Genomic DNA, 23,535 nt, shown 5'->3' with positions numbered 1-23,535 from the left:
GCCCGGGACTGTGGCAGGTGAGGAGGCCAGCCACTCCCTGGTACACCTTCTGCAATAGCTTGAGTTCAAAGGTGTGGGCTACGAATAATTAATGTGGCTTAACCTTAAGAATAAAGTCTGCACTGAACGCAAATGCACAGTTAAAACTGGGTAAGAGTGGCCAGAAGCCAAAGCCTGAGCTGTGACCATAGGAGGGCGCCCCTTTAAGGAGCTAAGTAGAAATCCCCTCCCATCCTTTTGAGGTAAGGCAAATTTGAAGTCCCTGAGAAGTCTAGGAATGCCTCTCCCAAATTAAAATGTGATAAGACTCCCAAAGGCAATAAAATGCAGTGGGGCTGGGAAAGAAAGAACCAAAATATTAAGATTTGTACAAAATACTAAGGTTAATTCTTTAGGCAAATATTAAGTGCATACAATGTGCCAGGCATTGTTCACATACCGGAATACTGAGGGTCCTTTTAAGATAAATGATAGATGCCAAGATCGCAGGGTGTGGAAGGAGGGCAATCTTCCCCTGCCTCTTTGAAACCCAAACAGGTAGATAAGGTCACAGAAAGATTGACTGAATTGCGATCCCTCCCTGTACAATGAACCCCTCTAACAACTCCTACAAGTGAAAGTTTACCCTATGAGGGTGGAGAAATGTCAAACTCATTTTTAAGGGCACATACTGAAAATATCTAAATGGCTAAGAGCTACATGAAAGGATGCTCAACATCACTAATCATCAGGGAAATGCAGATTAATACCGCAATGAGATACCACCTCCCACCTATTAGAATGGCCATAATCAAGAAGGCAAGAGAGGGGTGCGTGGTGGCTTAGTCGGTTAAGCATCTGACTTCTGCTCAGGTCATGATCTCACAGTCCGTGAATTTGAGTCCTTCATCGGCCTCTGTGCTGGCAGCTCAGAGCCTGGAGCCTGCTTCGGATTCTGTGTCTTCCACTCTCTCTGCCCGCACCCCCCCCCCGACTCATGCTCTGTCTCTCTCACTCTCAAAAATGAATAAATGTTAAAAAATTTTTAATAAAAAATTTTTAAAAAAGAAGGCAAGAGATAACCAATGTAGGTGAGGATGTGGAAGAAAGGGAACCTTTCTATACCTTTGGTAGGAATATAAATTGGTGTAGCCACTGTGGAAAACAGTGTGAAGGTTCCTCAGAAAATTAAAAATAGAAATACCATACAATCCAGTGATCCCACTACTGGGTATACACCCAAAGGAAATGAAAACAGGATGTCAAAGAGATACCTGCACTCTCATGTTTATTGTGGCATTATTCACAGTAGCCAAGATACGGTAATAACCTGAATACCCATCAATGGATGAATAGATAAAATGTGATATATGTGATACACACACACTCACACACACACAAGAATATTATTTGGGGCGCCTGGGTGGCGCAGTCGGTTAGGCGTCCGACTTCAGCCAGGTCACGATCTCGCGGTCCGTGAGTTCGAGCCCCGCGTCAGGCTCTGGGCTGATGGCTCAGAGCCTGGAGCCTGTTTCCGATTCTGTGTCTCCCTCTGTCTCTGCCCCTCCCTCCTTCATGCTCTGCCCCTCCTTCATGCTCTGTCTCTCTCTGTCCCAAAAATAAATAAATGTTGAAAAAAAAAATTAAAAAAAAAAAGAATATTATTTAGCCATGAGTAAGAAGGAAACTGCCATGTGAGACAAAATGGATGGCCCCTGAGGACATTATACTAAGTGACATTAGTCAGACAGAAAGACAAATACTATATGATGGCACTTTACAGGTGGAATCTAAAAAAAGCCAAACTAATAAACAGAGAGTAAAAAGATGGTTGCTGGGGGGAATAAGATGTTTTTTAAGGGTACAAACTTGCAACTAATAGTAAATAAATCTTAGAGAGCTAATGCAAAGTATAGTGATTGTAAGCAACAATAATGCATTATATTCATCAAACCTAATAAGAGACTGGATCTTAAATTATCCCAATCAGAAGCATCGAGATGGCTCAGTTGGTTGAGCGTGCAACTTTGGCTCAGGTCATCATCTCATGATTCAAACTCTCGTGAGTTTGAGCCCCGCATCAGGCTCTGTGCTGACAGCTCAGAGCCTGGAGCCTGCTTCAGATTCTGTGTCTCCCTGTCTCTCTGCCCCTCCTCCACTTGCGCTGCGTCTCTCTTTCTCTCTCAAATATAAATAAACATTTTTAAAAAATTATGCCAACCAAAAATAAGAAATGGTAATTATGTGATATGATAGAGGTGCTAACTCTGCTACAATGGCAACCATATCACAATATGTAAATGCATCAAATCAATATATTGTATACCTTAATGTTATAGGTCAAGTATATTTCAATTAAAAGTTTAAAACTAAATTTTAAAAAGGACACGTGCTGGGGCGCCTGGGTGGCTCAGTTGGTTAAGCGTCGACTTCAGCTCAGGTCATGATCTCACACTCCGTGAGTTCTAGCTTCGCATCAGGCTCTGTGCTGTCAGTTCAGAACCTGGAACCTACTTCGGATTCTGTGTCTCCCTCTCTCTCTGCCCCTCCTCCACTCACGCTCTATCTCTATCAAAAAATGAATAAACGTTAAAAAAACTTTTTTAAAAGGACACGAGCTGAGTGCCAAAAGGATAAAAAAGTAATACTGAGTTACACTTAATTGTAATTGTAGAATAAAAATAAATCAAATGAATAAAGAAAGCTAGCGTCTTCATCAAAGGTGTTCAACTGGCTAACGCAGGAAAATCTCATGCATGGTCTTCTGTTGAAAAACTGCCAGAGATGGCAAGTGTATGAAAAACAATTCCAGAACTTTCAGAGATCTGAAAAACACAGACAGCAAAAGTGTTAAACCTTCTGGTTTGCCTCTGGTAAAAAGGGACTGCAAGAAAAAAGTGGCATTTAGATCTGACAGTGTAGATAATACAGCAAATTGTAAAGAGTATCTGTAACAGGATACATGGAATGAGTAAAGGAAAAATTGGACAGGTAGGTCCCCTGAGGTGCAGGATTTCTCAGAGCCCACCTCTTTTTGATAAGTCTCATGGACAACTCCCTGCTGCTGCTCAGACCCAGATCTTATTTCCAATTGTATCCTAGACTGAGGGTCAAGTTGAAGGGTGAGAGGATCCCTGCAAGACTACTTCCTTAGCTTTGTTATTTGTTAGAAAATGAACTGTGAGTTTCAGTGAATGTCTCATATAGGGACTTCCTCCCTCTGGCCCATGTGCATCAATAATTTTGTTTCTTAAGCATTTCTTAAGATGAAAACCACCCAGCCTTCCTTTGCATAAGAAAGAGATTTTATTAGAACAAGAATATTCCATCAGTATCAATGTGATACTTTACACATGTCAGTTTTTCTACTTATGTCAACATTTAAGTCCATTATGAGTTACTTTAGAAAAGTTTTGAAAGCGAAATGAAAGCTGTTTTCCCATGGAGTCTCCCTGGGTCAGGATGCCTATTTATAGAGTGTGGTTTCACCAAAATGGGTGGTTTGTCTGTCTTCCATCTAGTCTGGCAACACTGAAGGGAGACGCCGCTATATCCATTTGATAGAAGTTCCAAGTCATGATTGCAAGAGCCTGCTGGCTATTTCTTTACTTGTAGGAAGGTGGGGAATCTCATCCCTGGCCAGATCCATAAACACTATTGCGCATAGGAAGTCTTAGCCAGCATTAGAAGGGGAAAGGAAAGCATGGGAAGAGTGAGAATGGAATAGAAGCAGCAAAGGTCACATATAAACCGTTGGTTTCTCTTTCTGTTATTTAGGAGATGTTACAGACAAGGAGACCTATCAAGAATTCAAGGAAGGTAGTCATAGATCAAGGTGATGGGGGGAATGCTGAAACACATGGTATATCTTCATATATGCAAGACATTTAGGTTCTCCCTGATCAACGGTAGGTCAGAAGGATCCAAGTCAGTTATCTGGACGCAGGGAAGTGAATTGCAAGTGTTTCCTTATTTGTGTGGGTGATCACAGAATAGGCAAGCTCTAGGTTTCTCTAGGTTAATGACTAGAAACATAAGACTATTAATCTTTAGGAAAAAAGTTAAAAATCTCACCAGAACCCATTTAATGCATCAGTCACTAATCCCTGAGTATGTGAGGGAGGGAGGCAGAGAGGGACTGTAATCATATATACCTACCAAAAAATTAGGGGAATATAGGTGGTACATGTGGACAATAATCAGGTTTCTGAAAACTCTAAAAATTAAACCACAAAATCAGATCATAGTAAATAAAAGGGGGGCACCTGGGTGACTCAGTCAGTTAAGTGTCCAACTCTTGATTTTGGCTCAGGTCATGATCTCATGGTTTGTGGGATGGAGACCCAAATCAGGCTCTGGACTGCCAGCATGGAACCTACTTGGGTCTCTCCCTCTCTCTCTCTCTCTCTCTCTCTCTCTCAAAAATAAACAAATAAACATTTAAAAATAATAATAAAATTCTTTTAAAAATAAATGAACAAATAAGCATTAAATAAATAAATAAATAACCGAGGTATTTAGAGACACAATTTTTCTTACACCAAAGGAAGGAAGATCTGTCTATTAATCAATCTATGGACATGTTGATTAGAAGGGAAAATGGTTACCTAGAAGAGAGGAAGATGAATTCTTGGGGAGAGAAAGTGTCAGTGCCCTGGCCCAGCACTTCAGCCTGTCTGGACCCTGTTGTTGGACACGCCAAGTGCTGACACACATTGCCCACTTTCTCTCCAAATAGACTTTCGCTTATAACTTGTTTTTCCATATGGTTTCCTCAGCAGGACAGGATTGTGCTGCTCGCACAAGCACAAGCTTGGCAATTTAGTTCTTCCAAAACTAAAAACGGCATCTGGCTTATGCAGTTAGCTATTCTGAGCTTGGTAACTTCAGTCCATCTGGAAGAGGTCTTCAGAGGTTATGAAGATTAGCAGCACACCCTGAATTCTGGTAATTTTACTAAAGTGAATTCACCTCCAGCCAGCTAGCTGCCCGCCTCCCCAGGACAGCTCTACCTTGTCTTGCTTCGAAGAGCAATGGAATGCCTGATTCTTTCACTGCCAGAAATATTATTTAATGTATGTCTATTTATCTGCCCCATAATAAATGCATTGATTTAGGAAGTTTCATTTAACATATGGCTTACTATAAACCCCAGGTTATTTTTGCTTCATTCAAGTCTCATGACCAAACCCCATCTTATGCACTGTATTTAACAATTATTAATGATTAATGATTATTAATTATAATTATTAATTATTATAATTAATATTATAATCATTATATAATATATAATTAATTATATTAATTATAATTATATATAATTATATATTATAAATATATAATAGATAAATATAATATATATAATTATATATTATAAATATATAATAGATAAATATAATATATAATTATATATTATAAATATATAATAGATAAATATAATATATAATTATATATTATAAATATATAATATATATAATTATAATTACAATTAATTATTATAATTAATTATTATAATTAATATAATTATTGTATATAACATATAATTAATTATATTAATTATAATTATAAATAATATTATAATTAATATTAATTATTAATTAATTGTTTTTGCTTCATTCAAGTCTCATGACCAAACCCCATCTTATGCACTGTATTTAACAATTATTAATAATTAATAATTATTAATTATTCTGTTTGGTAGTTGGGAAAACTGCAAAAGTACATTATGTCTTATCAATGCAAGGAGAAAATTTCAATTGGCAGCAAACGTGTGTAGCTAAATAAGAGTTATTTTTCTAAAGATCTTACATTCAGAATCTGTGTTCATCAAAAAAATTTATGTATGATAATTAGACCAGTGACAGCTCCATGTAAATCCAAAGCGTGAGGCATATTTTCCTTTATATGTTTGTTTGTTTGTTTTGTCCCAATGACTTTTGGCATTAGGAGAATTTAAGCTTAGCTACCAAAGGTAAATTGAAAGGTAAGAGCTCAGTGAAGTGGGGTACAGATAAGGAAAGGAGGAGGGAAAAATGGCTATAAGGAAAGGCGAGGTGTCCAGGTAACTGATAGAGTTGGCTTAATAGTAGCATTTCCATGTATAGCCACTTCTATGAACTTGAATTCTTTCTATTTTTCTAATGACTGCTTCCTCTATGCAAAGTAAGTGGCAGAGATGGGAGGCACAGGCATGCCTTTTTACTGAGACTATTATGTCTCAATTTGAGTAGCTATCCCCAAAGTACCTAATTTGCTTCTTTTTAGCACATTAACCTGAATTTCTCTTGATTTATACAAAATTGACTAGTAATATGAGCTAACATTTATTAAGTATTACCATAAAACCAGGCACTAAGCTAAGCTCTTTTCATGCATGTGCTTCACTTAATTGTTGAATCAATTGCATGAGGTAGATACCATTGTTATCCTCATTTTACAGATGAGAAAAATGGAGCTTGTAAATAACTTGCATAAGGCCACCTACCTACAAAGTGGCAAACATGAGATAAATAATTGCAGGTCTACTGATTTAAGAATGCCTAACAAATACTCTTAACCACTTTCACTCTGGTATCTGCAGACCCACTTTCCAGTGCATTAAAGCCATCACAAATATCACATTTTCTACCAAACTAAGGAAATGTCGTCTATTTCTTTGGCTCAAATGGTGATAAATATTATTATAGAATAATAATAATAATAATCACCCCTTGAGTATTTGCTGCCCACCAGTACTATTCTAGTGCTTGTATATACTGAGTCATGTAATTCTTCACAATAAACCTATGATATATTTACTATTATTATTCCTATTTTACACACAGAAGGAACTAAGGTACACAGAGCCCAAGTACACACAGGTAGGTACTTTACTTATTTATGGCCAACCAAGAGCAGCCACAGCTGAATAAATGTATGCCAGTTGTTTATTGCTGGTTCAAGGACACATAACAAGTTCTGAGACAACATGGAGGAGAAAAATCACTCTCTTCAATTCCTTGGCTAAATTCCCTTCTAGAACTTATCACAAAATTGGTGAAAACATAGAACTTTTCATGCCAAATGAAGGTATGCTCCTCTTCTGTAGGTTCCTAAGAAATGTTCAGTCATTAAGGCCATGATTAGAGATCTCTTTCCTGCCTTAACACATCTAAAGGGTCAGTACTATACCACCATCAGTCACAGGGGATCACAATAGCTGTGATTCTCAAAGAAGAGAGGGTGTCTGCCTTGTGGTGCTCATGTGCCATAAAGGAAGCATGTTAGAACCTCATAAGAGAGAAAGGCAACTGTTTTTAGAAATAGTATCTCCTTCCTCAGGTTACTATGCTATATATTCCTATCTTACTTTAAGAATCACCATCCTGAATGCAGGACTAACATTTTGTTCAGTACTTTCCTGCTATAGACACAATGTCTTTGTCTTTGTCATGGTGAAGTTTTCTGCTAAACTGAGCATTTATAATATTGGTTTATATAATGCTATTCATTCTAGGAACCAGTAATGGCCAAACTGTTTTCCAATAACCAATAGATAAACTAGCTGGGGGAATATTGGAAAGGGGAAAAAAATCTGGTCAACACAAATCATTGTGTAAATCAACTAGTCCAAAACCACATGAAAATCTGCATAGTTAATTCAGCTCATGGCTTCTTTGAAAACATTAGCTCAGGGTGAGAAAAACAAAGGCCCATGAGAATGCACGTGATCCTTTTGCACAGCTTTCCTCATGGCATTTTTAATCTCCTTATTCCTAAGACTATAGATGATAGGATTCACCATAGGGATCACCAGAGCATAGAATATGGACACCACCTTGTCCCGGTTTAGGGAGTAGCTAGAACGAGGTCGCATGTACATGAAGAGACCAGAACCATAGAAGAGAGTCACAGCAGTCAGGTGAGAGGCACACGTGCTGAAGGTTTTGGTCCTCCCTTTAGCTGAGCTGATCTTCAGGACAGCAGCAACAATGTAACCATAAGAAATGAGGATCACAAGGACAGAAACCATTCCAACAACAACACCCACAATGAAGTTCACCACCTGGCTGGCAAAGGTATCAGAGCAGGACAGAACCAGAACTGGAGGAAGGTCACAGAAGAAGTGGTCGATCCTGTTGGGCCCACAGAAATCATGCTGATAGACAGAGTATGTTTCAATCAAAGAACTGAGGAATCCACCCACATAGGCCCCAGCCACCATCTTGAAACAAAGTGTATGGGATATGAGGACTGTGTAGAGCAATGGGTTGCAGATTGCAGCATAGCGGTCATATGCCATGGCTGCCAAAAGAAAGCATTCAGTCAGCCCCATTCCACAGAACACAAAGTACTGCGTGGCACAGCCAACAAAAGAAATGGTTTTCTGCCCTGTGATGATGTCAGAGAGCATCTTCGGAGTTGTGGAGGACACATAGCAGATATCTAGGAAGGATAGGTTACTGAGGAAGAAGTACATGGGCGTGTGCAAGTGGGAGTCCATCCTGATGAGGGCAATGAGGCTCAGGTTCCAGGCTAGGGTCAGGAGGTAAATCCCCAGAAATAACACAAAAAGGAAAATCTTCATTTGAGGATGGTCTGAAAATCCCAGGAGGATGAATTTTGTCACAATCGTGTTATTCCTTCCTACAACCATAGACCTGCTTCCTGAATAAAGGAAAGAAACAATCCTGTGATCAGTAAGATTGTGTTTGTTATTATGTAAGTGGATATTTCTTGGAAGATCATATAAACCATTAACACCAACTTAACATCACAGCCACCTGCTAAGCAACCTTCTTGGAGGAAGTCTGCCCATGATAATCTCTTGGCACTATTTAAAATCTGTATGCTATATATATTGCTAATTAGAAGAGAATCCATCTAATGGAGACTAAACATTTTTATCACTATAATCAGAGTTGTCATCACAGATTTAAATCTATCACTATCCTACATTATCAGCTTTTCTAATCCCAAGAAAATGTATTGATAAAAAATTAGGGGTTCACCTTCTAAATTATCCCAGATCTTAATTCAGTATCAAAACACTTTCATAGTTAGTTGGGCTTGACTCTTGTATCCTCAGGATCTCCTGGGCCATCCCTGACTCCCTGAGGACTGTGGAAAAGTGACTTCACCACTCCCGATCCACATTTTCTCAACTGAAAAATGGGAGGGTTGAGTCAGATGAGTCTCAAGGTTCCTTTGGACTTCAGTTTCTTATGGCCTTTTAGACTTTCTGACTAGAAAATATAAACTCAGATGAATAATAAAGTTAGGAATTTCTTATATTTTGTATATCTTTTTTTTTTTTTAATTTTTTTTTTCAACGTTTATTTATTTTTGGGACAGAGAGAGACAGAGCATGAACGGGGGAGGGGCAGAGAGAGAGGGAGACACAGAATCGGAAACAGGCTCCAGGCTCTGAGCCGTCAGCCCAGAGCCCGACGCGGGGCTCGAACTCACGGACCGCGAGATCGTGACCTGGCTGAAGTCGGACGCTTAACCGACTGCGCCACCCAGGCGCCCCTATTTTGTATATCTTTAATGTAAGAATCTGGAAAAGCAGCTAAGCACTACAGGCTATTATATTTGACATACTCCATTTTGAGGCAGCAAATCTAACCCACAATAAAAAATAATCCATTCTTCTAAGTAATAAAACCAAGAGAAAAAGTATACATACACATGCTTAGAACTAGAAATTTTTTTCTAATTACCTAATAAGTTTTTATACAGGTCACTGCATAAAATGATCAAAATTTGGATGAACACAATCAACACCATTATGGGATAGAAGGGCCATGAACAATGCCTCCATGGAACATCAAAGCTAACTGAAATGGGATGAGCCATTGTGGTCAAGAACAAGCAGAAACCAGTATTTTCTGAGCAAGAAAAACTGGAGAGAGTTCATTAGATATTCAAGGACAATATTTAAGGATAAGCATGGAACAGCTTTGATGTCATCAGGCCAGACCAGATTATCATATTTAAGGCATGAGGGATGCCCGTATGCATTTTGCATTAAGAAAGACAAACCGGCACTGATCTAAGATCAAAATGAGGAAATATAAATGGGTGCAAAATGAGGAAATATAAATGGGTGTAAAAAAGGCAGAAGTACCCTGGGGAAGACTCAAGGCTAAAATTAAAGTTACTGATATTTTATCATTTTATGAAATTTGACCGCTCATGCATGTTTGCAGCCAATTGCAACTATCTGATGGTGTTTCTTTATCATTCATCATATTAAAAATTGTTCTACATGAAGAGGTTGTCAACATCACTAATCATCAGGGGAATGCACATCAAACCACAATGAGTTACCACCTCACATCTGTCAGGATGTCTGTTATTAAAAAGATGAAAGATAAGTGTTGGTGAGGATACAGAGAAAAGTCTTGTGCACTGTTGGTGGGAATGTGAATTGATGTAGTCATAATGACAAACACTATGGAGGTTCCTCAAAATTTTAAAAAGGAAACTACCGTATGATTCAAAAATCCTTCTTCTGGATATACATCCAAAGAAAATGAAGCCAGTATCTTGAAGAGATAGTTCACTTACGTGTTTATTGCAGCATTATTCACAATAGTCAACATATGGAAAGAACCTAAATGTCCATTAATAGGTAAATGGGTAAAGAAACTTGAGGTAGATGATTATGATGGTGGTAGTGGTGGTAGTGACGATGATGATGATGATGATGATGATGATGATGATGATGATGGTAGATTAATATATAGATGAGAGAGAGAGTGGAATATTATTCAGCCATAAGAAAGTTGGAAATCTTGTCATTTGCAGCAACATAGGTGAAACTGGAGGACTTTTTGCTAAGTGAAAAAAGCCAGACACATAAAGATAAATTCTGCATATCATTTGTGGAATCTAAAAAGTCAAACTCATAAAAGTAGAGGGCAGAATAATGGTTGCAGGCTGGGGTGGTTGAGGGGGGAATGAGAAAATATTGGTCAAAGGGTGCAAAGTTTCAGTTATTCAGGATAAGTTCTAGAGATTTAATGAACAGCTTGGTGACAATAGTTGACATTATTATATATCTGGAGTTTTCTAAGAAGATAGATCTTAAATCTCAAAACACATACACACATACACACACACAAAGGGTGACTATGTAGAGGTGACAGATAAGTTATTTAGCGTGATTGTGGTGATCTTTTCACAATGTATACATATGTGTGTGTGTGTGTGTGTGTGTGTGTGTGTGTATAACAGATGTGTCAATTAAGTTAAAATAAATACATACTACTAGCTTTGTGTTTTCTAAAATTTAAAATCTCCCCACAATCAGTAACTGATTGAGGAGCCAAAACCAAGAAGAGCCAAGACTGTTCTTCACCATGACATTAATCTGTGAACCTCCCAAGGAGAAAATAACATGAGTTTTGTGTTTCTCATCTTATTATTTTAGAGAGAGAGAGAGAGAGCTCAAGCAGAGGAGAGGGGCAGAGGGAGAGAGAGAAAGAATCTTAAACAGGCTCCATGCTCAGCACAGAGTCTGACACGGGGCTTGATCCCACAACCTTAAGAGCATGACCTGAGCCGAAATCAAGAGTCAGATGCTCAACTGACTGAGTCACCCAGGTGTCCCTGTGTTTCTTATCTTAATGAAATCTTCCCTGAAAGAATGTAAGCTACTTAAAGGCAGGTCAGGAGTTCTGTTTATTGATCTACTTTTTTTTTAATATGAAATTTATTGTCAGATTTGTTTCCATACAACATCCAGTGCTCATCCCAACAGGTGCCCTCCTCTGTTTATCAATCTCCTTATTGATTTATCCTATCATAGATCTAGAACAGTGTTTGGGACATTAGCACGGTAAATATTTGTTGAATGAATGAATTTTCTTCACTGCTTATCTATAGAGCTTTCACAGAATGTTTAGCTTATAATTAGTGTTCAATTATAATAATATAATATGCAATATATAATCTAATCACAAACATTATTAAAGGCTTATTGAGTACCAGGCACTGTTCAAAGGACTTGATTTATATTAACTCATTTAATCCTACCTGGAAGTGTGGACTTACTCTGCCCCTTTTACAGATAAAATGTGGAATAGGCTGTAAAATATAATTGTCATTTTTTGGATGAATGAGGTTGGGAAGGAAGGAGCTTAACTTACTGAATTACTTCAAGCAGAAGTGTCCTGAGATCTCTTCCTACAGAAGAAGAATTGTCGGTTGCTTGTTCCACTAACATTTTTTCTAACCTTCACTTCATCTGCATTTCCCACTGCTCTATGCCTGGTTTCTGGTTCAGTCAATTTTTTGTGGTTTGGCCTCATGCAAATAGTAATATCTGCTTCTGGAATCCCTGCTCCTTTATTACCAAGTCTTCAAAATGGCCTTAGGGAGTTCATTATTTTAATGGGCAGGGATAGCCACACTTTTCCTCCACATGGCTGCCCTGTCATTCACTCCTGGGTCCAAAGTAAAAGCCCAGCAATCATTAGAAGCAAACATTTCTGAGCACTAATTGTTCTCTGGGTGATGGGGACAGGGAAAACCACCCATTGCCAGAGTCTTATTTGCAGCCTCCTGTCTTATTCTTCTCTGAGCTTTCCCTGATCTGGGTCCAGGAAGACATCCTTTTGCATTGGTGGGCAACCTTCCACTTTGAGACCCTTCATTGGAAGTAAACCACACACAGGAGAGTTGGGCTCAAATTCTGGCTCTGCCATTTTATCTGTATAAACATGTACACATTTTTTAAATCTCTGAAATATCCATTTCCTTCCTTGTAACACTGGTGTAATAATCATTATACCAATCACAAAGGGTTGTTTGGTAATGAAATGAGATGCAAACAGGTAGGTCTTAGCACAGTGCCTGATGAATAGAAATCACTCCAGGAATATTGAGTAACGACATCATTAACTCTGTCTCCAGGGTCGTGGCCAAGAGCTCTTTCCTACTTACTTGACTTTTTTGTGTGATGAAAACAGTTTCTTTACCCTCTAATATTTTGGGTGCTACTCCCAGCACTGCCATGACCTAGACATGTGGCTGTGGGCAGGTCAGTTAACCCCTCCCCCCACCTCTCAGGGCCTGAGTAAATTCGGCTCATTTTCCAAGGACCCCTCAAACTCTGAAAATCTAAAATTTTGAGACACTCATTTCCTGGTTTTTGAAACTTTTGTACAGAAATAAAGTTTATAAGAAGGAGTTAATCTGTTCCATGGAGATCAAGTCAGCAAACCTTAGCCTGAGAATAAAAATTAATTAAGTGACAAAAATATCTTCTATGTGAAAGAATATAATTACTGAGATTCTTGACACAAGATAATAGGCTGAATTTAGGGGAACAAATTTAGCAACTGAGAGCACTGAAAGAAAAAAGTAAGCGACTCCAAAAATAGACTGTGAAGGAAAGAAGGTAAGGAATTTCTTTATTTAAAAATTTTTAAGTTTATTTATTTTAAGAGAGAGAGAGAGAGAGAGAAAGAGAGAAAACGAGCAAGGGGCGGGGGGCAGAGAGACGGGGAGAGAGAGAATCCCAAGCAGGTTCTGCACTGTCAGCTCAGAGCTAGATGCAGGACTCAAACTCATGAACCATGAGAGCATGACCTGAGCCAAAACCAAAAGTCAGACACTCAACTGACAGAGCCACCCAGGTGCCCCAAGGAAGTCCTTTATTAAGAGAAGCATTTTATGGGGCGCCTGGGTGGCGCAGTTGGTTAAGCATCCGACTTCAGCCAGGCCACGATCTCGCGGTCCGTGAGTTCGAGCCCCGCGTCAGGCTCTGGGCTGATGGCTCAGAGCCTGGAGCCTGTTTCCGATTCTGTGTCTCCCTCTCTCTCTGCCCCTCCCCCGTTCATGCTCTGTCTCTCTCTGTCCCAAAAATAAATAAAAACGTGGAAAAAAAAATTTTTTTAAAAAAAAAGAGAAGCATTTTAGGCTAGGATTGGGGATATACTGGCCCAAGAGAGCCTGAGGCTAAAAGAGTCAAGCTCAACTATGAAAGTGTTTTGGTACTGAATTAAGATCCCGGATAATTTAGAGGATAAATCCCTAATTATGATCAATACATTTTCTTGGGATTAGAAAAGTTAATAATAGAAGATAGTTATAGATGTCATCTGTCATGATAACTCTGATTATAGTGACAATGATTATTGGCAAAGTAAGACTGAGAAACTCAAGAATAAGAGCAAATTCTAAATTAGCAATGTCTGCATTTGATAGGAAAATGTAGAGTGGGGACATTCGACATATTTGCCAACCTATTCTATAAGAAATTTAAGAACAAAGAAGAAATTTGTTTTATTAAATTCACTTGGCTATAACCATAAACTCTCATTACCCTTAATTTAAAATATTGGACTTCATGTATGATTAAATTTAAGAATGTAAAGCAGAAGGTTAAGTGAACATCAAAAAGTATGAAAGCAAATAGCACATACAAGAAAATAAACTTCATTTAGAATTACAAATTTTAGGAGGCAATTCTTTGAGAGTCAACTCAAAATTTATCTCACTAGGATTCTACACATCTTAGATTTTGTTTACTGACAGCTTCTCCTAAAATATGATTTGCTTTAATGTTTATTTAACATTTTAGCACAGCTACTTTAATGAGGTTATTCTAATTGTTTCAAAGGAAGCCCAGAGAAAAATCTGGAGGTATTTTTGACAGTAAAACACAATCTCAGTTCTCAAATTGGAGTTTGAAAAGTTATCTCAGTTTGTATTTCCACTACTGGTGAGGAGTAAAACTGTCAACCTTTTATAGATCCAAAATCTTTTCACAAGATATTCCAAACAAAGGTAAGGTACAAGATGAGAGTAAATTTAGAGGTTTTAGAGGTCTTAAATGTATATATAAGAGGAAAGTGCTAAACCGTAAGTTACAGAACCAGAGTTCCAATTCCTATTCTGATGTGGGAGATTAGGTTCTTAACCTCTCTGGACCTCAGTTTTTTGCTCTAAAACAAAATACTAAAGTGGAAGACCTCTAAGAACCCAAATAGTATGATTACAACTGACATAACAACTACATCAACTATATTAACACGGTTTCAACTATATTAACAAATCATCTGCACAGAGGACTACTAGTTTAGGCCCTCCTGTGGAATGTTGCTGCCACCTAGTGGAAGTATGTCTAAACTGTATGATCAGGTTTTTTGGTGGGTTTTTTTTTTTTTTTTTGAGGTTTCAATATTTTATTCAAGTTTTACTTTAAGTGATGTTAATTACAGCATTTGAAGGGGAGGATCTAATTCCACACAAAATGGAAGACTCTAAAATGTACCCATTAAACTGCTAAAAAATAAACTGAGTGGCGAGAATATAACAGAAGTCCAATTTAAATTCCGAATGTTGTCACCATGTGATTACAGTCACAGAGACTCTTCCCAGCTTGCAGCTGGGACTCTTAGAAGCTATTTCATACTCTGGTGCAAGGGCAAAAAAAACACAACATGAGAGGGAATTAAGTCCTGAATTATTGGCTTCATCACATCCACCTTCTCCACCCTAAATGGCACAAAAGAAACAGCTACCACTCCCTGCAGACTACTTCTGGTGTAAAAGAGGTGATGGACTGGGGTGGAAACAGGTCATGAAAATCTGTCTAAAAAAGTCTCTTTCAGATGATTTTGTACACACCACCAGTGAGTCTCTCCTTCATTAGGGTAGGAAACCAAAGTTAATTCTCAGGAAGTCATAATTTCATCCATTTACTCAGTACCAGTTTACAAAGTGCCTACGAAGTCTCAGCTTCCACTTGCAGCCATTTCTAGATAAAAAAGAAACCTGACAATTCTAGAGGGCCGCCAAGGTCCCCCGAAGTCTACAGCTGAAAGGACTCTTCTTGGAATTGGGTTTCTTCTGTACATCTGAAAGGGTAACACCTTAAAGCTGAATCATCTTTAACCTGGAGGTCTAACGTGATATTTAGCAATACTCGCATCCCAGACATATTGACATTAAAAGGTACACTAAATTCTGAAGGTAGCTATGTTCAAAATAGTTTAAAATTAAACGATTGTACAGTATTTGTTTATGCCTGAAATTCCAGTCCTAGACCAAGCTTGTGGCCACCAGCATTGACATTCTTGCCATCCAGCAAAGCTGAGAGTGTCAGTTTGATTCCTGGCTTTAGGGTCTGAGTGTATCCTAAACCTATCAGGCTGGAGTTCACTTGAGCCGAGAAGCAGGCGTCAGGATCGATCTGATACTTGGCCGCTATTCCAAAGCGAGTGTTACTATTTCCTGCTGTCCAGGCCAGATTAACGGCGGTCTCTAACTTCTTGTTCACCTTCTGATAAATGGAGCCACCAACTCTGTCCCATCGTTTACGTTCGTGTGGAGCTGGAATTCGTCAGTCTTGTAGCCGACTGCAAAGTTACTCTGGGTCACTCGAGACTTTGCAGTCTCAAAATTCATCTGGTAGCCTGCCAGCCAGCCCTCATAGCCCAGCCAGCACCACAGCTCCGCGGATCGAAGGGCCGGCGATGTCGAAATCCACGTCACGGCCCAGGTTGATGTGCTCCCGCTTATACCCTGTCTTGATTTTAGCATTCCCCCCCCCCCCCCCGCCCCGTGTTTGGTGAGAAGGATGAATCAAAGGTCAGCTTCAGTCCACGTGCAAGCTGATCCTCCACAGTAATCTCTGTGCCTAGTGTGTCGTCAGTGTTCATTTCTCCGTAAACGTCAGACCATATTCAGTCCATCTGTACTTGGTTTCCAGACTGCCCGTCACTTTGGTGGTCTCAGTGTTGGCGGAACCTGAGCTCGTAAATTCCAGTCCATTCTCAGATTTTGTCTTCAAATCGAGTTTGATTAAGCCAAATCCATAACCCTTGGTGAAGACATCCCTGGCACATTTGCCAAGATCAGCATATGTGGGAGGCACAGCCATCTTCTGCTGGGGGGCGGGGGGGGGGGGGGGGGGGGGCGGTGGCAGCGGGCTCGGCGGCTGCTACCGCGGGGGCTGCAGCGCGAGGAACGGAGAGCAGCGGCGGGGCCGAGCCCGGGACCTTTTTTATGTTAAGTTTTGAGAGGAGAGAGAGACACGGCGCGAGCTGAAGGAGGGGCAAAGAGAGAGGGAGTCTCCAGGATCTGAGCTGTCAGCATGGAGCCCAAGGTGGGGCTCAGACTCACAAACCCCAAGATCATGACCTGAGCCGAAGTTGACTCTTAACCAACTGAGTCACCCAGGTGCCCCATGTAGGGTCAGTTTTAAGAGGTGACCTTTGGGGACTAAAATCCACGTGAGAACCTAGCATTGCAATAGTAATTGATTATCCTCAAACAGTATATACCCACTATGCTCTAAGCATTGTACTATATATACCCCTCAAGTTCCTTAACTCAATACCATCATGCAGTTCAATTCTGGAAAAGGAACCAGACCAGGAGATGGAGCAAGTCGCTAAGCAAATTGAAAATGGTAAATAACACTAATCAACAAATATATTTAGACAAGAGTGATGTAATTGAGAATAGGTAAGTCACAAGTTCACATTCAAGGTACCATTTTAAACCAATCAGATTTTTAAGTGCTTTAAAAGAAGCATCATAACATAATGAAAGAACAGTCTAGAAAAGTGGCCATTCTGAGTTAAAAAATATTAAAAATGGGGGGGGGGGGAGCGCCTGGGTGGCTCAGTCTGTTAAGCATCAGACTTCGGCTCAGGTCATGATCTCATGGTTCGTGAGTTAGAGCCCCGTGTCAGGCTCTGTGCTGACAGCTCACAGCCTGGAGCCTGCTTTAGATTCTGTGTCTCCCTGTCTCAGCCCCTTCCCTGCTCAGACTTGCTCTTTCTCTCTCTCTCTCTCTCTCTCTCTCTCTCTCTCTCTCTCTCAAAAATGAATAAATATTTAGGGGCGCCTGGGTGGCGCAGTCGGTTAAGCGTCCGACTTCAGCCAGGTCACGATCTCGCGGTCCGTGAGTTCGAGCCCCGCGTCGGGCTCTGGGCTGATGGCTCAGAGCCTGGAGCCTGTTTCCGATTCTGTGTCTCCCTCTCTCTCTGCCCCTCCCCCGTTCATGCTCTGTCTCTCTCTGTCCCAAAAATAAATAAATGTTGAAAAAAAAATGAAAAAAAAATGAATAAATATTTAAAAAAATTTTAATTAAAAATGGTAGTGTTAACACATGGCATGAGTCTTAATCCTGCCTGTTTTCATCTGAGTGGTCTTGTGCACCTCCCCTGATTTCACATCACCTCTTCATCTGTGAGATTCAACCAAGTGTATCAACATTGTATGATTGTGTCGGGATCATATATGCACCCTATATAAAAACCACTATATAAAAACTATTCAAATGGAATGATTTTTAAATTATCAATTTGGCTCAGAAGAAACACCTCCAGCTATAGATTTCTGATACCAGTTTATTAGAAATTCATGGTGATCTATATTACTATTGTTCCCAGCTAACTATGTTTTTATTAAATACCAACTAACTACTGTACATGTTTTCATTAAGATGCCAGCTAAATTGGACATAGTTTTTTTAGAGGGGGGAGGAGCAGAGAGAGAGAGAGGGTGGGAGAGAATCCCAAGCAGGCTCCACGCTCAGCATGGAACCCGACACCGGGCCCAATCCCATGACCCCGGGATCATGACCCAAGCTGAAATAAAGAATCCAGTGCTTAACCAACTAAGCCACCTAGGAGCCTCATCTTGGACATAGTTTTTAGAAGACTTTCATGTTTAGCAATTATTCTTGGCACAATAATTTTTTAATAAACTATTATTACTATCATTGTCATTTTTTATTATTTTGAGCTTAGGATTACTATGAACACTATTTGTGAGTGATGTGACATTATACTTCTGGAAAATACATGAACATATTAGACCCTCTTGGAATTGCTAAGTAAGACTTAAACTCAAAATGAATCATTAGGAAATTGTAAGTATTGAATCCTAAATAAGATAAAAATATCCTTAACCATTGATACAGTAAAAATTGCAACAAAAAATTTAAACTTTAAATATTTTTTTTAATTTTAATTTTAATTTTCATTTCTATTTTTAATATGAAATTTATTGTCAAATTGGTTTCCATACAACACCCAGCGCTCATCCCAAAAGGTGCCCTCCTCAATACTCATCACCCACCCTCCCCTCCCTCCCACCCCCATCAACCCTCAGTTTGTTCTCAGTTTTTTTTTTCAATATATGAGATTTATTGTCAAATTGGTTTCCATACAACACCCAGTGCTCATCCCAAAACGTGGCCTCCTCAATACCCATCACCCACCCCCTATCAACCCTCAGTTTGTTCTCAGTTTTTAAGAGTCTCTTATGCTTTGTCTCTCTCCCTCTCTAACCTCTTTTTTTTTTTCCTTCCCCTCCCCCATGGTCTTATGTTAAGTTTCTCAGGATCCACATAAGAGTGAAAACATATGGTATCTGTCTTTTTCTGTATGACTTACTTCACTTACCATAACACTCTCCAGTTCCATCCACATTACTACAAAAGGCCATATTTCATTCTTTCTCATTGCCACGTAGTACTCCATTGTGTATATAAACCACAATTTCTTTATCCATTCATCAGTTGATGGACATTTAGGCTCTTTCCATAATTTGGCTATTGTTGAAAGTGCTGCTATAAACATTGGGGTACAAGTGCCCCTATGCATCAGCAGTCCTGTATCCCTTGGTAAATTCCTAGCAGTGCTATTGCTGGGTCATAGGGTAGATCTATTTTTAATTTTTTGAGGAACCCCCACACTGTTTTCCAGAGCAGCTGCACCAGTTTGCATTCCCACCAACAGTGCAAGAGGGTTCCCGTTTCTCCACATCCTCTCCAGCATCTATAGTCTCCTGATTTGTTCATTTTAGCCACTCTGACTGGCGTGAGGTGACTATCTCAGTGTGGTTTTGATTTGTATTTCCCTGATGAGGAGTGACGTTGAGCATCTTTTCATGTGCCTGTTGGCCATCTGGATGTCTTCTTTAGACAAGTGTCTATTCATGTCTTCTGCCCATTTCTTCACTGGATTATTTCTTTTTTGGGTGTGGAGTTTGGTGAGCTCTTTATAGATTTTGGATACTAGCCCTTTGTGCGATATGTCATTTGCAAATATCTTTTCCCATTCCATTGCTTGCCTTTTAGTTTTGTTGGTTGTTTCCTTTGCTGTGCAGAAGCCTTTTATCTTCATGAGGTCCCAATAGTTCATTTTTGCTTTTAATTCCCTTGCCTTTGGGGATGTGTCAAGTAAGAGATTGCTGCGGCTGAGGTCAGAGAGGTCTTTTCCTGCTTTCTCCTCTAGGGTTTTGATGGTTTCCTGTCTCACATTCAGGTCCTTTATCCATTTCGAGTTTGTTTTTGTGAATGGTGTAAGAAAGTGGTTTAGTTTCATCTTTCTGCATGTTGCTGTCCAGTTCTCCCAGCACCATTTGTTAAAGAGACTGTCTCTTTTCCATTGGATATTCTTTCCTGCTTTGTCAAAGATGAGTTGGCCATACGTTTGTGGGTCTAGTTCTGGGGTTTCTATTCTATTCCATTGGCCTGTGTGTCTGTTTTTGTGCCGATACCATGCTGTCTTGATGATTACAGCTTTGTAGTAGAGGCTAAAGTCTGGGATTGTGATGCCTCCCGCTTTGGTCTTCTTCTTCAAAATTACTTTGGCTAGTCAGGGCCTTTTGTGGTTCCATACAAATTTTAGGATTGCTTGTTCTAGCTTTGAGAAGAATGCTGGTGCAATTTTGATTGGGATTACATCGAATGTGTAGATAGCTTTGGGTAGTATTGACATTTTAACAATACTTATTCTTCCAATCCATGAGCATGGAATGTTTTTTCATTTCTTTATATCTTCTTCAATTTCCTTCATAAGCTTTCTATAGTTTTCAGCTTACAGGTCTTTTACATCTTTGGTTATATTTATTCCTAGGTATTTTATGCTTCTTGGTGCAATTGTGAATGGGATCAGTTTCTTTATTTGTCTTTCTGTTGCTTCATTATCAGTGTATAAGAATGCAACTGATTTCTGTACACTGATTTTTAAACTTTAAATAATTTCCATGGAAATAAACCATTAAGTGTTTTCTACTTATCAAGGCATTTGAAGACACCTATGAATCAACATCTTCTTAAGCATGAGTTTTCCACGTTTTGACTAAATGTCCGTTGATCTACATTTCCCTCAGAAATTCTCAAAGGGAAGATCCCAAAGGAAGAGAATAAAAGTGTACTCATCTGGTTTCAGGACAGTGGTACAGCCTGAGAGGAGAGGTGATCTGGAAAAAAACATTTTCTATCACTTAAATCATCCTTCTCCTCGCCAACATCTGTTGTTACCTGAGTTGTTAATGTTACCCATTCTGACAGGTGGTTCCTCAAAAAACTAAAAATAGAACTACCCTACAACCCAGCAATTGCACTACTAGGCATTTATCCATGAGATACAGGTGTGCTGTTTCAAAGGGACACATGTACCCCCATGTTTATAGCAGCACTATCAACAATAGCCAAAGTATGGAAAGAGGCCAAATGTCCATCGGTGGATGAATGGATAAAAAAGATGTGGTATATATACATACAATGGAGTATTACTCAGCAATCAAAAAGAATGAAATCTTGACATTTGCAACTATGTGGATAGAACTGGAGGGTATTATGCTAAGTGAAATTAGTCAGTCAGAGAAAGACAAAAATCATATGACTTCACTCATATGAGGACTTTAAGAGACAAAACAGATAAACATAAGGGAAGGGAAACAAAAATAATATAAACACAGGGGGACAAAACAGAAGAGACTCATAAATATGGAGAACAAACTGAGGGTTACTGGAGGGGTTGTGGGAGGGGGAATGGGCTAAATGGGTTAGGGGCACTAAGGAATCTACTCCTGAAATCATTGCTGCACTATATGCTAACTAACTTGGATGTAAATTTTAAAAAATAAAAAATAAAAATTTAAAAAAATCATCCTTCTGTCCAAGCCCAAAGGGGCTAGTCTCTTCAGACAGAGTAAGAGACTATTCTCATAGCTAGAAAGGTTCAGGGTCACTTGGAGGTACAGGATTATCTGTTTCAGTTGAGCTTACTCAAATGTCCTTCTTTCAATTCTCATCAAAATTCAGTATTCTCAGTTTAAGAAACAAGTGAATCAAACCTTTTTCTTTTCTCCCTTCCTCTCTCCAAACACAAAAATTAGTGATTTCCTTTGTGTGGAGTGTCTGGCCTTAAATTATTTTTTATTTGTACATGACCCTCCATAGAATCAACGTTTTTACATTCTTATACTACATCATGCTATATCAGAGTAAATTTTAAAATTTTTAGAGGAAAAAGCCATGTATCTAACATCTCTCTCACAGAAAGATAGTAGGTTTCTGTGGAAAGAGAATGGATTTATGAAGGGAAGATTACAATTGACCTTTCAACACATTTATGTGCAATTGCATTCCAAAGTAAATGAATGTACCATTCATTGGTGTCATATAATCATGGGTTCAAATATTGGATCAATCTCTTACTAGCCATAAAATTTTGAGCAACTCATTTAGCTTTTCTGCATATATATACAGCTTTGCTTTCTTCTGCAGAGTAGGCGTTTATCTTGTCCTATGTGTTCTTCTGCTATCCTGAGTTCGTTCGTCATGTACCACCAGAAGAGATTTTGACTAGATCAGAAGAGATGGCCACTGGGATGGAGTTTAATAACATTGCGTTCGGAGCATTTATTTGAGTATGTGTTCTCCATACCACCCCAGAGATCAATTAACTACAGATCTTTGAGGTTTGGGTGATACATTTCTTTCTCTTTCAAAAAAGACCCTCAAGGGCAAATGTAATGAAATATCTCCAAGGAGAGAGGAAAAAATCTCTCTCAAGTTCATTTCCAATCCCAGCTTTGAAACATTTTCAACATGACCCCAACTGCAGATATTAGCAGATACCAGAGGAACTTCTTAAAGATTATATCTCTCTCTTCTCTCTGTATATTTTTCTCTCCTACTTTTCTGCTCGCTAACACACATTCTATGCATCAAGTGGATATTTTTATCTCCCCTGAACAAACCAGCTCCAAACTTGCTCTCCCAGCTCATTAGCACTTTGGGGATTGAAAGCAGTTACTGAAGCATGATTAGACTCCTTTCAACACAAAACTCAAGACGGGTATCAGCTAAAGGACAGACAGACGAGAGGAAGAGGGTGAGTTCAGTCATTCATCTTTTATTGTTTTGTCTTCTTGCTTTATAGAGCACTTTAGATCTACAAGACTATACAGATGACTAAGTTCCTTGGATTTTAGTTTTTCTCCATGTACTCTCAATTCTGTCTTTTCCCCAATTCAGCCACAATCTTACCTTACCCCTGCTTTGGTGGGCTTCCTGGACTATGTTTGAGCCCTTGCAACTAGAAAGAGAAATTAAGAGGAAATGAAATTTTGAAGGAATTGTTATGTCCTCGAACAGAGATCCAGTTATTAATAAGTGGTTTGAAAATCAATTTGGAAGGGCTGTGATTGGGGCAGACTTTACATAGCAGATTTTCCAAACACCACAGAGACCTCTCACCTCTAAAACCCTCTCTCTCTTTTCTAACTGGTGGCCTGAATTTTACCATCTGA

The 23,535-nt window shown here is 39.1% G+C and overlaps 1 protein-coding gene and 1 pseudogene across 1 annotated transcript; both read right to left on the bottom strand.

The window, feature by feature from the left end:
• Nucleotides 1–7,648: 7,648 nt before the first annotated feature.
• Nucleotides 7,649–8,614, bottom strand: LOC112851846 (olfactory receptor 5A2). Its single transcript, XM_025915305.1, has one exon. It carries the CDS (start codon nt 8,612–8,614, stop codon nt 7,649–7,651), a length of 966 nt encoding a protein of 321 aa, XP_025771090.1.
• Nucleotides 8,615–15,153: 6,539 nt separating this feature from the next.
• LOC147576447 (non-selective voltage-gated ion channel VDAC1 pseudogene) lies at nt 15,154–16,897 on the bottom strand (annotated as a pseudogene).
• Nucleotides 16,898–23,535: the final 6,638 nt, after the last annotated feature.

The sequence above is a fragment of the Puma concolor genome, chromosome D1, assembly GCF_028749965.1.
Source record: "Puma concolor isolate L17-30 chromosome D1, mPumCon1.1.hap2, whole genome shotgun sequence".
Taxonomy (NCBI): domain Eukaryota; kingdom Metazoa; phylum Chordata; class Mammalia; order Carnivora; family Felidae; genus Puma; species Puma concolor.
Note: the sequence above shows the minus strand (reverse complement) of the source record. Positions and strands in the feature narration are given on the sequence as shown.

What these genes read in the sequence shown, in the direction of transcription:
- LOC112851846 (XM_025915305.1), bottom strand. Translation starts at nt 8,614, where the DNA reads ATGGTTGTAGGAAGGAATAACACGATTGTGACAAAATTCATCCTCCTG.